This window comes from Capricornis sumatraensis, chromosome 22 (assembly GCF_032405125.1).
Source record: "Capricornis sumatraensis isolate serow.1 chromosome 22, serow.2, whole genome shotgun sequence".
Lineage (NCBI taxonomy): Eukaryota > Metazoa > Chordata > Mammalia > Artiodactyla > Bovidae > Capricornis > Capricornis sumatraensis.
In genome coordinates this window covers 11,951,245-11,965,627 of record NC_091090.1, presented here as the reverse complement: position 1 = coordinate 11,965,627, position 14,383 = coordinate 11,951,245, and the positions used below count along the sequence as shown (strand labels likewise).

The 14,383-nt window shown below is 46.1% G+C and overlaps 1 protein-coding gene across 4 annotated transcripts in view; it reads right to left on the bottom strand.

Moving 5' to 3' along the window:
* The window catches only part of GCLC (glutamate-cysteine ligase catalytic subunit), a 45,095-nt gene extending 35,520 nt beyond the window's left edge, over positions 1-9,575 (bottom strand). For all 4 annotated transcript variants that reach the window (XM_068994134.1, XM_068994135.1, XM_068994136.1 and 1 more), the window contains exon 1: positions 9,405-9,575. In XM_068994134.1, the coding sequence (XP_068850235.1) occupies positions 9,405-9,554 (150 nt within the window). In that variant the 5' untranslated portion in view covers positions 9,555-9,575. The remainder of the gene's footprint in view (positions 1-9,404) is intronic.
* Between the last annotated feature and the right edge of the window lie 4,808 nt (positions 9,576-14,383).

Below are 14,383 nucleotides of genomic sequence, written 5' to 3'. Positions count from 1 at the left end.
GATAGTGATCAGTTTTACCCTCCCATTGTATACCTGTGATACAAGGAAAATGTTCGAGTGAGTGAGACCGACATATGCTCCAGGTTCCTGCCTGCAGAGAGGCACTAGACCCTGGGCAGGGAGGTGAAGCAGAGCCTGTCGGGGAAGGGGGCTCCTTGAATCGAAGACAGAGAGCTGAAGGTCTGAAGGAACCAAGTCAACTAGAGGTCACAGGACCAAAGAGAAGAAAGCTGCACCAACAACCCCATAGATCTGCAGAGGGTCCGTATTGAGGACTTGGCACTGACCTGAACCGCACCTGAGAGGTAAGGACCCAAAGCTGGGACAGGGTGCCTTCCCACAAGCCAGAACGGAGTGACTCCTAGTTCAGGGCACTGCAGCAAGTCCTCCTGAAGGCCTTGCCTCAGCAGAAGGGCATAACTAGCCCTAAACTGAGACTTCTCAATCCAACAAATTGTAAAAGAAAGACCTGAAAGGATCAAACGTGCTTAGTCACTCAGTTGTGTCCGACTCTTTGCATCTCTTTGGACTGTGGCCCGTCGGGCTCCTCTGTCTATTGGATTTTTCAGGCAAGAATACTGGACTGGGTTGCCATTTCCTTCTCCAGGGGATCTTCCTGACCCAGGGATTGAACTCGCATCTCCTGCATTGCATGTGGATTCTTTACTGGTTGAGCTATCAAACCACCCCCAAATAATGATCTTTCAGAACAAAGCTTTTAGGAAAATACAAATATCAAGCACCCAAGAAGGTAAAATTCATGACATCTGGCATCCAAAGATTATCAGTCATGCAAAGAAGCAGAGGAACCTACTGAAAATAAAGAGGAAAAAAAAAAAAATCAGTTGACTCTTACCTTAAATGACAAAGATAGAATTAGCAAAAACATTAAAACAGTTACTAGCACTGTACGCTGTATGCTCAAAACACAGTTTTAACAAGGTTGCAGGATACAATATAAATACATAAAATCCACTTTAATGTATTAGCAACAATCAATCAGAAAGTGTAACTTAAAGAGTAATGCAATTTACAATAAAAAATATGAAACAGTGATAAATCTGACAAAGGACATGAGAGACGGCCACCAAAAACTACACAACACCACTGAGAGAAAAACAAGGAAGTGGAGAGACGCTCCTGGGTTGGAAGCGTCATTGTTAAGATGTCAGCTCTCCCCAAATGATCTATAAATTTGATGCAACCACAGACAAAAATCCCAGCAGGGTTCACTTTGGGTAGGAACTGCCAAGCTGTGCTAAAATTCATGTGGAAATTCAAAGAACCTAAAAAAATCAAAACAAGTTGAAAAAGACCAAAGTTGGAGAGTTAACACTACTTGGGATCAAAACTTCGTAATTATGAATTATAGCAATAAAAGAGAGTGTGGTATTGGCATAAAGATCAAGAGATCAACGAACAGTGTGGAGTCCAGAAATGAAACCGCACCCGCAGAGGCAACGGACAGTGTAAGAATGTGCAAAGGCCTTCAGCAACAGAGAAAGGATTCTTCAACAAGCCGTGCCAGAGCACTGTGCAAAAGCAACCAAACCACAAAATCCATACCCGGCATCATATACAAAAATTCACTCCAAAGGGGTCATAGGCCTAAATGTAAAACTAAGGAAAGATTTCCTTGATACCAGACCAAAAACATGATCCTTAAAAAAAAAAAAAAAAAGGACATATTAGATTTCATCAAAACCAACAACTTCTGCTCCTCAAAAGACACAATTAAGAGAATGAAAATAGACTGGGAACACAAATGTGCAAAGCATGTATCTGATATAAGACCTACATCTAGAATACAAAGAACTCTCAAAACGCAGTAATAAGAAAACAACACAAATAGACAAATTATTTCAACACACTTCACCAAAAAAGAAAAAAAATACAGATGGCAAATAGGCACATGGAAAGGTACTCAAAATCAGCAGTCTTGGAGAAATGCAAATAAAAAATACAATAAAATACCACCACAAGTCAATTAGAATGGCTAAAATTAAAGACACTAATATTAAGTCAGACTTTATTTTTTGGGGCTCCAAAATCACTGCAGATGGTGGCTGCAGCCATGAAATTAAAAGATGTTTACAGCTATGACCAACCTAGATAGCATATTGAAAAGCAGAGACATTACTTTGCCTACTAAGGTCCGACTAGTCAAGGCTATGGTATTTCCAGTGGTCACGTATGGATGTGAGACTTGGACTGTGAAGAAAGCTGAGTGCCGAAGAATGGATGCTTTTGAACTGTGGTGTTGGAGAAGACTCTTGAGAGTCCCTTGGACTGCAAGGAGATCCAACCAGTCCATTCTGGAGGAGATCAGCCCTGGGATTTCTTTGGAAGGAATGCTAAAGTTGAAACTCCAGTACTTTGGCCACCTCATGCGAAGAGTTGACTCACTGGAAAAGACTCTGATGCTGGGAGGGATTGGGGGCAGGAGAAGAAGGGGACGACAGAGGATGAGATGGCTGGATGGCATCACTGACTCAATAGACATGAGTCTGAGTGAACTCCAGGGAGGCCTGGCGTGCTGCGATTCATGGGGTTGCAAAGAGTCAGACACGACTGAGCGACTGAACTGAACTGAATATTAAGTGGTGACAAGAATATGGCTGAACTGGAACCAGCATATTCTGATGATGGGAATGCAAAATGGTACAATCACTCTGGAAAAGTTTGGTAGTTTCCTTCAAGAGTTAACGTACATCACTCCTACATAATAAACAAGATAGACGAAGGCCTAAGTCCATAGAAAAGACTTGAACGTTTACTTTCATAGCTTTGTAACAGCTAAAAATTGGACACAATTCAAACAGTGAAAAGATAAACAAACTGTCGTGTATACATACAGTGGAATACTACTCAGGAATGAAAAGGAGTGAACCGCTGATACATCCAACAACACAAATGAGTCTCAGAACAAAAGCCAGACCAAAGAGTACATGCTGTGTGATTTCCTAGATATAAAACTAGGAAATGCAAATTGAGCTATGGTGACAGAAAGCAGGTCAGCGGTTGCCTACAGATGCAGGGGACGGAAAGCGAGTTTTGAAGGGACACAAGGACATTTCTGGAGACGATGCATCTTCATTATGCTGACGGTGGTGACGGCTTCACAGGTGTATGTGTATATATATACACATTATATCTATGTCAAGACTTAGTAAATTGTACAGTCTAAATATGTGCAGCTTATGTCAACTATATCTAAAAAATGCTGTTAAAATACACCTAACTTGGTCAAATGTATAAACAGAGAATATGAATAAGCAAGCTCATTAGGATATGGCCTATCCAGTTAACGCAACAGCAGTAATGCCCCGTATAACAACATACTCAAATGGGCATCGAAACAAACATTCAGAAACACAAACTCTGTGTGAGAGGCTCAAATAATATTCTGCCATCTTAAGATATGGGGTCTTACACTGAACTTTACTGAGGTTTCTCCTTCAAAATGAAGGTACCCACAGAGTTCTTGTTAAGTACATTTGCTAACACCACTTCTAGACATTTCTGAAAGTGGTACCACTAGAAACGGTATCCTGGACATTCCTCTTCCTGGAGAAGAATTCAACAAGGATACGATGGGGTGTTAGTAACTCATTCAGAGGTCTGGAAACATCCTCGAGGGGAGCCAGGCGTACGGAAGGAATAAATCTTTCCTTCCATTGTGTTTTCCTCGTGCCTTTAAGGTACAGCAAAGCTTCCATGTATCCAAAGCCCTCTGCATGCTCATCCTGCCCGCTCACTGCGCTGACACCACCGCCAGGCACAGAGCCGCTCACCTTCTCACCTTTATTACACTGCTCACTCGCCTGGAATGACTTCCCTTTGCTCTATCTAGATAAGGCGCGGATTCTCTAGGGCAGCTTCCCAATGACGTGCTCAAGCACCAGAATCACCTGAGGGGATATGAGTCTCACATGTCTGCAAAGGGCACAAGGGGAACTTCTGGAGGGCATGAAAGTTTTATATACAATATATACGTTTCATATTTTAAAGTTTTGACTGCCGTAGCAGGTATCTAGCTGTATACACTTCTTAAAAGTCACTGAGCTCTACATTTAAAATGGGTGTGTATTATTTTATGTAAATTATAATTCAATGAAACTGGTTTAAAAAGAAAGTCCACATAAAACTATACAACACAAAATGAATAAGGGGAAAGAAATTCCCAAAGTGAGATGGACACCAGAGGAGGCACCCAAACTCAGCTCCTAACATAAACGAAATTGACCCTCAAACCAGGAGGGGGTCAGCGATGCCGACTCTCCCCATAGCCTGACATCTGCATGTTAACTTTACAGTCCAGATCACGTAGTACGTATTTATTGAAAAAAAAAAAAAAATCCATGTATAAAGTGGACCAGTGCAGCTCAAATCCAGCTCAAAACCCCAACTGTACACACAGGGTCAGTGATCTGGTTCTCTCATCTTCAAAAATGAACCTCTTGGTTGAGAAAGGTAATTATGGGGGGGGGGGGCGGAAATCACCAGAAGGTACCAATCATGTTCCGCTCTTTTCCCCGGCTTTCATCACAGAGCTTTAGAATGTCAGTAGAGGCTGTTAATGTCCATGATGATCGGAAGAGAGGGAAATATGCAGCAACTGTGCTTCACGTGCAGAGAGCACACGATGACCGATGGACTCTGCATGACTCTCAGGAATCTGTGCTCAAAACCATATTCTAAGAAGTCAGTGTCTAATAAGGCATTAAAAAAAAATTTACTTCACTCTGTATAATAGGCTCCAGTTTCATCCACCTCATTAGAACTGACTCAAATGTGTCAGCCAGAAAGAAAAACACCAATACAGTATACTATCGCATATATATGGAACTTAGAAAGAAGGTAACGATAACCCTGTATGTGAGACAGCAAAAGAGACACAGATGCATAGAATAGTCTTTTGGACTCTGTGGGAGAGGGAGAGGGTGGGATGATTTGGGAGAATGGCATTGAAACATGTAAATTATCACATGTGAAACGAATCGCCAGTCCAGGTTCGATGCATGAGACAGGGTGCTTGGGGCTGGTGCACTGGGATGACCCAGAGGGATGGGATGGGAGGGAGGTGGGAGGGGGGTTCAGGATGGGGAACACGTGTACACCTGTGGCAGAGTCAAGTCAATGTATGCCAAAACCAATACAATATTGTAAAGTAAATAAATAAAACTGAGATTTAAAAAAAATAAAGAAAAAAGAATACAATTTAAATTCTGAAATGCAGTTCAGAAATACAATAAACCGTGACTGACTAAGCTAATGGAACACCATTATACATGAATGGCAAATTTCAGTTAAAAACCCACAAAAATGGAATGCCTCATTCCCCAAAGACCACAGCTATTTAAATGAGACAATTTAAATGAATGGTATCTTGGATATTTAAACACTTCCAAGCACATATCTTAAGCTACCATTTATGAGTCTTACTTAAAAGACAAGACACTGATTGTAAGCCATTTCACCAATATTATCTCATTTAATCTTACTAACTCTATAAGGAAGGAATTACTTTCTCCATTTTACAGATAACAAAACTGAGGTTAAGACAGGTTAAGCAACTTGTCCAAAGCTACACAGAACCTTCGATTAGACTCAAATGACTATGCTTTTGTCCATTCTAGATTTATAGTTCAGGATGTTATTTTTGCTATAAAATCATAAGCTTATTAACAAGCTATGCATTTTCTAATTAGTCATGTAAGCATCCTCAACCTACACAGTAATTTGAAGTTCAGTGAGTGATATGCCAGCCTTTTATAAATCCTTCTCATGGTTTTAGGCATGATACCAACGCACTCATAAATATTAAAGATGTATTTTCCTCTTAAAAGTTCACATGTACTTATATCTGCTAATTAGAGGACAACTGACCTTCTTTCCTTTGAAAGCCACTATAATATTGGGTCAAAAAAAAAAAAAACAACTCAGGAAAATGTATGTTCCCTTTAAAATGTTTTTCTGATACCTCTCTAACCAGGAGACTTTGAAGAAATTTGATGAAATCTCATACACTGTAAATAATCCAAACCCTGGTATAATGTATTTAAGAAAGGTCCCTGGAGTCAGACAGATTTCAATTCTGATAATGCCTGTGCCACTAAGAATCTGAAAAGGCTGGCAGGTAGCTGATGCTAGAGGGGTATTGGAGTCATGTTTACTGCAACACGTTCAGCTTTTATAAACTTCCTAGGTGCATACTCCAAGTTATAAACAAAATCTGTACCTAAACGTTGTGTGTGGGCTGTGGAGAGAGAAGTGCCTTTTTTTTTTTTTTTTTTTGGATAAAAGAAGGCTTAACGGACATCAGGGCCCCCAGGAACAGCCATCTCAACTTCCCCAGACCCCCATCCTGGGCCTACACGAAGCATCTTCTCTATACCTGGGAGTTAAAACTTCAATTCCCTCCAGAAGCAGCGGGATCACTGGTGGCTGGGGTTGGGATCTTCCACATTCAAGGCGAGACCTGCACCTGTAAGCTGACCTGGGAGTCTGCCTGTTTGTAAGGTTCTCACGGGAAAACACTTCTGAGCTCCAAAAAGCCAGCACACACATCTGCGCGATACAACCCCTTTGGCCCGTGGCTGGTGCCAGCCTTCTCTGTCTCAGTCAGCAGTTTAAAGACGAGCTATGCCCGGGGGGATTTCAAAGAGGACCAACTCTGCTCCAAAGGAGGAAACTGAGGCTCACAGCCACACAGGCCATTGGCAGGCCTTGGAATACAACACAAGGGCAGCTCCAAGAGCAAATTCTTCCCGACAAACACCATCAAACACTGCCCTAGCGCCAGGCATTTCCAAGATGGCAGGCTCTCCTTCCAACCACGGGTTTAGACTCCTTTCATCTTATTTTTAATCCAAGACCACGGTCCTGTAAGCACAACACCAAAACCTCCAGAAAGAGCAGAATTTGGTATCACACCGACACAGCCCAACGTATCATGTCCCAAACACCCCTTTCTGTCTGGTGGGGCCAACCTGCATCTCCGGGGCCACAGTCCCCACCACACCCTTCCCCACTTTTATCTGCCTGGCCTGATTCTTGGTTGTCGCCTAGGCTTCTGAATACAGACAAGCTCACTTGTGGGCTAACCCTGCCTGCAGACGTTACTCAGTAGTTGTGACAGGGAGCTCCCACCAAGTGCAAGGATCAGTGCTAACAGTGTTAACTTCTGTGCTGCTCTCAGTACCCCACCTCACACGATCAGTGTGGGACCCTGACTTCCAAACTCCTTAGCTGCAACCAGAGTAGTAATTTACTGCAACACAGGCACCCAACATACCACCCCCCACACACTCAAATTATTCAGGTTTGACATAATATCCTTGCTATGTATGATAAACCAATACTCTTCATCCTACTCTTCATTTTTTACAGTCTTGGAGAGACAAAAATCTAGCAGAGGAGGAAAGACCATAAAATACACACAATACATAAATGAATACACAGTCATCCCTCAGTATCCATGAGGGGCTGGTTCCAGGACCCACCAGACACCACAATCCACAGATGCTCAAGGCCCATAGTTAGCCTTCCATTCAGCATCTGTGGATTCAACCACTCTCGAATCGGGTCATGTATCCTTTTGGACAAAAAAATCTGTTATAAAAAAATCAGATTCCTAAAATCGTCTAAATTTATTTCTCAACCCACTAATGGATCATGATCTCCAGTTTGAAAAGTAATTTTTGGTAACATAACAGTGATTACCTTTGCATAATGCCAGAGGTACACAAACACCAGCAAATACTCAGGAGATCCCACACCACCCACCACCGCCCCCCACCCGGCAACCCTCAAGTCACATCTTCTCTCTGCCCAGAAATGCAGAGGTACCACAGTGGAGAACCAGCATCTGAATGCCCCAGGTCAAGGAGAGAAGACAGCAACAACCTGGGGCAGACTAACATGTCAGTCAAGTGCCATTCCAGGAAGAGAAAGAGTGTGGCTTTTCTCTTCATCACCTGAGAAGTCTACACAATCTCAAGTCTTCCCCTTGGGTCAGGGTGCCCATTTCCCAACTGGACTGTCAGTACTGGCAGGCAGGAATTTCTCTGTGAAAATCCTACACTACCCAGACATGACTGAAGCATGATTTAGAGTAATAATACATGGTCAGTGGGTATTTCTTAAATCTAAGATAACTTTTCTAATTCGTGGTTTCTGTTAAACAGTCCTCATTGCTAAGGACACTGGTTTGTTAGTGGGAAAAAAGGGAGATGTGGGACAGAAAAAATCTAGAGGGAACACAAGAATAGATCATAAATACAAGTACATAAAATGTCGGATGCTGTTGAAAACAAAACCAAGGATTAGAGTAAAACTGAAGAATTATCACCGAACACATACTGTACCCCTCCTCTGTCCAATAAGGTATGGCGAACCATATAGTAGAAACATGCGTTACAAGTCAAGTTACTTTTCTAGCTTACAACAGCACAATTCCTTCAACTACTATGAGAGGCAGAGCCATTTTCCCATCATAGAAAAACAAACTTTTTGCAAGGAGACGGATCGGGCACTGGTGTAGCAGCACCCTGACACTTAGGTCAGGAGTGATAACACTGCCGAGAAGATAAATAATTTACACCTGAGCAAGCCATGGGCCGTAAAACACGAAAAACAGACGGACCTTTTGAGAAGTCACTCGATTCGAACTGTATATACAAGTGATTCTTAAAAACAGGAAGCCAAGGAAGACATAGAAAGCTTTGGCAGAAAAGACTCTTAACAGCAGGCAGTGCTTTCCAGATCCTTCCAATAAATAATGGTTCAACACTGAGACTCTAGAGGCATTTCACCTGGAAGCGCACACATGGGGAAGCACGGATTCGGAAAGTTTACAGGCTAAATCTGGGCCATGGAAAGGCACTAACAAATCCTAATTTTGAAGCTCTCCGAGTTCCCATAATTTGTTTTAATTTACACCTATAAAGTTGTGGTCGAGAGGTGGTTGATGGAGAAGCTGGAGGCTTAAAAGGTAACTGGATGAGGTGGGGCGGAAGTGAAATCCTTTAGACCTGATCCCGAAAAGCAACCGGCCTTCTGAAACCAACCTAGTCCCTTTCACTTCAGTGGCATTTTGAGACGGGACGGGGACAGTGGATCAATAGGCGGCGGCGGCAGACACCCTAGCCTGAAAACTCCTCCAGGCACCCGGTGTCACACTCTGGCACGCTCAACGCCTTCCCAGCGCCTGCTCCGCGTTTGCTGAATGGAGAGGAACCCCAAATGAATGAATGGGAGAGAGACGTCTGGCCAGAGGCTCTGAGCAGGCAGGGCCCTGGACAGCGCCGGGCGCCCGACCCTCGGGGCAGCGCGGCGAAGGGCGCAGACCGAGGGGGCCGGGGACTCGCCGAACAAAGGGGCGCGGGGGGCCGGGCGCTCACCTCATCGCCCCACTTGAGCACGTCCTTGTGCCGGTCCTTGACTGCGTGGTAGATGTGCAGGAACTGGAGGATCCCGTGCCGCCGCACGTGGTCGGCGTGGCGCTTGGTCTCCTCCCAGCTCAGCGGCGAGCCCTGGGACAGCAGCCCCATGGCCGCCCCCTCTCTCCGCCCTCGGGGCCGGCGGCGGCCGCTCCGGGCTCGGGGTGCGCGGCGCGGGTCGGACGCTCAGCTGCCCGCAGAAGGCGGCGGCGGCTCAACCCCGGGGTGGGGTGTGGCGGGGGGGAGGCGCCCTCGGGCCCCAGCCGGCGGAGGGAGGGTCCAGTCCCCTCCGGCTCCCAAGCGCGGGGTCCTCGCCGCCCCGGGGACCTAGGCAGGGATCGGGCGCACCGCGCGGACGGCGGCGGCGGCCCCGAGGCCGGGCTGGCTGGCTGGCCGGCCCTCCGCCCGACCCCTCGCCCGCTCTGGCTCCCGCACCGCTCCTGCTCCGAGGCGGCGGCGGCCGGCGCTTCTCTTTGCCGGTGTCGTGCACTAGCTCCTTCCTACTTGTGACCAAAACCTGCGCCGCTGAGCATGCCCAGTACTCCCGTCCGCCCGCCGGCCACTCCCGGGCGCGAGAGGCCGCTCCGGATTTTATAGGCTGCTGAAGGGGCGGGGAAAGGGGCGGGTCCGGTGAGGGGTGGGGCCGAGCGCCCGCGGAGACTCGGGGGCCCGGGGTAGGAGTGCGGAGGCGTGGTTAGGGCGGAGTCCAGGGGGAGCATCCGCGGAGGCCGCAGTCCGCCTGGCTTTAGACAAATGATCTCTGTGAAATTCCTTTTTTTGTAATCCGAAAAGAGAAACTGAGTTGGGGAAGAAAGTTGATTATTCGAGCTAATGAAGAATCCACCAGATTATTTTTTTAGGTGAGAAAGGCCTCACACTTATAAAAACAGGTGAGAGCATTATGGTGTGGCAAGAAAATTTCTCTATAGGTTTTAAGATGTGAACATATTAAGTATTTGTGTTGTCTCTAACTATTTGGTGACATAGGTTCTTTGGATGGCACAGGAACCATTCATTGCAACCAAAGGGTTGCAATTCACCCATTAAGCGATTAGAATGACGTTCCTGTGAGCTTACCATGCAGGTGGAGGATATTAGAAACTTCTTGAGTTGGCCCTCTCTTGGTGGCAAAGGGAAGGGACGGGGTACCTCGCCCCCAAATAACTGTTCAAATAATGTGTTAACAGAGCGATGAGATGATAGATGAGGCTGACAGTGACAGCAGCTAGATCATACAAGTATTGAGACCAGAAAGTGTGTATTTACTGTGCCAGCTTCCCTTACAGCTAACATTTAGTGAGCACTATGTGGATCACAACAAACTGTGGAAAAGTCCTCAAGAGATGGGAATACCAGACCACCTGACCTGCCTCCTGAGAAACCTGTATGCAGGTCAAGAAGCAACAGTTAGAACTGGACATGAAACAACAGACTGGTTCCAAATCCCGAAGGGGGTACATCAAGGCTGTATATTGTCACCCTGCTTATTTAACTTATATGCTGAGTACATCATGAGAAATGTTGGACTCGATGAAGCACTAGCTGGAATCAAGATTGCTGGGAGAAATATCAATAACCTCAGATAGGCAGATGACACCACCCTTATAGCAGAAAGCAAAGAAGAACTAGAGCCTCTTGATGAAACTGCAAGAGGAGAGTGAAAAAGTTGGCTTAAAACTCAAAAGTCAGAAAACTAAGATCATGGCATCTGATCCCATCACTTCATGGGAAATAGATGCGGAAATAATGGAAACAGAGACTTTATTTTGGGGGGCTCCAAAATAACTGAAGATGGTGACTGCAGCCATGAAATTAAAAGATGCTTGCTCCTTGGAAAAAAAGGTATGACCAACCTAGCCAGCATATTAAAAAGCAGAGATATTACTTTGCCAACAAAGGTCAAAGCTAAGGTTTTCCCAGTAGGCATGTATGGATGTAAGAGTTGGACTACAAAGAAAGCTGAGCGCTGAAGAACTGATGCTTTTGAAGTGTGGTGTTGGAGAAGACTCTTGAGAGTCCCTTAGACTGCAAGGAGATCCAACCAGTCCATCCTAAAGGAAATCAGTCCTGAATATACATTGGAAGGACTGATGCTGAAGCTGAAACTCCAATACTTTGGTCACTTGATGCGAAGAACTTACTCATTTGAAAAGACCCTGAGGCTGGGAAAGACTGAAGGTGGGAGGAGAAGGGGACGACAGAGGATGAGATGGTTGGATGGCATCACAGACTCAATGGATATGAGTTTGAGTAAGCTCTGGGAGTTGGTGATGGCAGGGAGGCCTGGCATGCTGCAGTCCATGGGGTCACAGTCAGACACGACTGAGCAACTGAACACTTACTGATTGTCAAATGGATAAATGATCGTAGGGGGTCTCTTCTCCCCATCCTTCATATTGGACTTGCCCATCTCAGGGTCTGGGGACATGGAAATCCAAGGTCTGGCTGTAATGTCCACAGGTGTGTGTGTGTGTGTGTGTGTGTGTAGTGTGAGTGGGGATGTGAGGGTATTTGAAGCTCAGAAGATAATGTTTCAATCATCTGTTTCAACAGCCGGGATAAAAATCAAGCCTCATTCTACTTTGTCCATAGCCCAGTCTTCTTTGTACCCTCCCCACCAATCACAAGACCTGTGTGATTCTGACTTTCTGCTGTTTTTCTCTGGTTGGAATTCTCCATTTGACACAATCCTATACATTCGTTGGGCCCCAGTTACTCTTCTCTGTATTTTGGTTGCATTTGTACGTATCACTGTTTCTACATCATGATAGAATCGCTTAAAAAATATTTCCACACTAGATAGTGACTTCCTCTGGGATAGAGTTGATTCAGGCCTCTTGTATCTTTAGCTCTAAAAAAAGTGCTTGGTGTAAATGGAAGGAAGGTGGTGTGGGAGTGGAGAGGAAGGGATAGTATTGGTCACTGTTTCACACCCAAGCCAGGCATCCAAAGGATCATTTTGTAATTCTTAAAATCTCATCTCACATATGCATACCCTGGCATTGTTCAGTACAATAGCCATTAGCCACATGTGGCTGAGCACTTGAAATGTGGCTAATTGGAGAAACTGAATTTTACTTTGATTTTAATTCACTAAAAATAGAAAAATTTAAATTGATGTTCCATGTGGCTACTGGAAAACTTCTAAGTAAAATTTGGAACAGATTGGGAGTATGAAATCCACTTTTTCATCTGTTAATTTTGTAAACTCTAAATACAGAGCAAATATTTCCAAAGAAAATTTAGTGGATTGGAGATGCATTGTGAGGGTAAGACACATACCAGATTCAAGGTGACACACACAAAGAACGTAAATATCTCATTAGTGATTTTATTTTGATTTAATGTTGCAACAGTAATATTTTCAATATGTTATATTATTTAATTGACCTCCAGGATGCCTTGCAAAGGCCAAGGGAAGCCATATTTAACAACACTCATTCCTCTCTCTTAGTGTTTTGCATTTTTTGGTTTACTCCTCGAGTTTGTTCCGTAGATTGCACCACGGTTGGGTTTCGACTTCTGGGAGTGGGTTCTCAGCGGACAGCCCCACACAGAACGTTCAGTGCTTTAACGATGGCTAGGACAAAAAGAAGGCGCTTGTAGCCTGCCACAATCAGCCTTCACCAAAGGCGGATTCCGGGTCAGTTCTGCAGAAGAGAGAAAGACCCACTGGGCCAGAACCCGGTGACTCTACGAACACCGCATCCGGCCCCGCGGGCGCTGGGGCCAGCAGCAAGCCGCGCCCCTAGGGCCGCGCGGAAAACCCGGGCGCCGGAGCCCGGCGCGGCCGGGTGGCGCTCTGCGCAGGCTCCGAGGGCCAGCGGGTGGCGCGGGGAGGCGGCGCGGGCGCTGCACGCCGCGCCGTTGTTGTGGTCCGGCCCCCGTCACGTGACCGCGGCCCGCCCCCGAGCGCGGCACCGCCTCCCCATGACTCAGCACTTCGTGCCGGCTCGGTCCCCGGGGTCAACCTGGGAGAGCCTGCGCGGGGTCGGAGTGCGCTCCGCCGCTCCTGCCCCTGAGGCGGCGGCGGCCGCGGGTGTAGCCGCTACCCTTGCAGTCTCTTCGGTTTTCCGGCCTCCGGGCAAAGAGGAAAAATATATGGTGTTTCCCTGGAGCAAGATCGCTCTGGGTTTCCCCTGAGTCAGCAGCTCCGCGGAGAACCTGCAGCTTGCCTTGAGTGAGGCGATGCGGGAAGCAGAGGGCCGTACTTAGGGGTCTCTAAGCCTCAAGTCGTTTGCAGGTGACCTGTCTAGCCCTTACTGCTCCGTTTGGCCTGAGCATCCGCTCGATGGTCTCTCGGGTGGTGTCATTTCAGCTCAGTCCAGTTGCTCAGTCGTGTCGGACTGTTTGCGACCCCACGGACTGCAGCATGCCAGGCCTCCCTTTGCATCACCAACTCCCGGAGCTTGCTCAAGTCATGTCCATCAAGTCGGTGATGCTTCCTCTGTCGTCAACACCTTACTCTTTATGACTGCTTTATACCAAGCCCTTTGATCTGGAAGTCTATGGAACAGCCCTGGTTGTTTCCTTGTTCTTGGATGAGGCTGGAGAGATCCAGTGAACAGGTCGTTGTTATGCAGAGTTGAACTGCAGTGTTTCAAAGCCTGTGCACTTCCTGCTGCACCCCGAATCCTGCGTGAAGCTGAGCGCCGCCTTCCATGACACACCTCTCCCCCCAAAGACCGCTGGTCTGCCACTGAGGGGCTTAAGATTTTCTTCCTTTTTAATTATTGGTAGAAAATAAACACACAGTGCTGTTAACTTCAGCGTACATGATGCAAATGATGTGGAAAGGATTTTTTCCCTACAACCGCGTGGTGTTCAGCATTTGAATTGATTATGTTGAAGAAGGCCCCTAAGCCTTAAGATAGAAGAACAGTAGCCAAAAGAAGCTACCGGGCTTCACCCTAGCTCAGAGGGTAACCTGAGAGGATCTA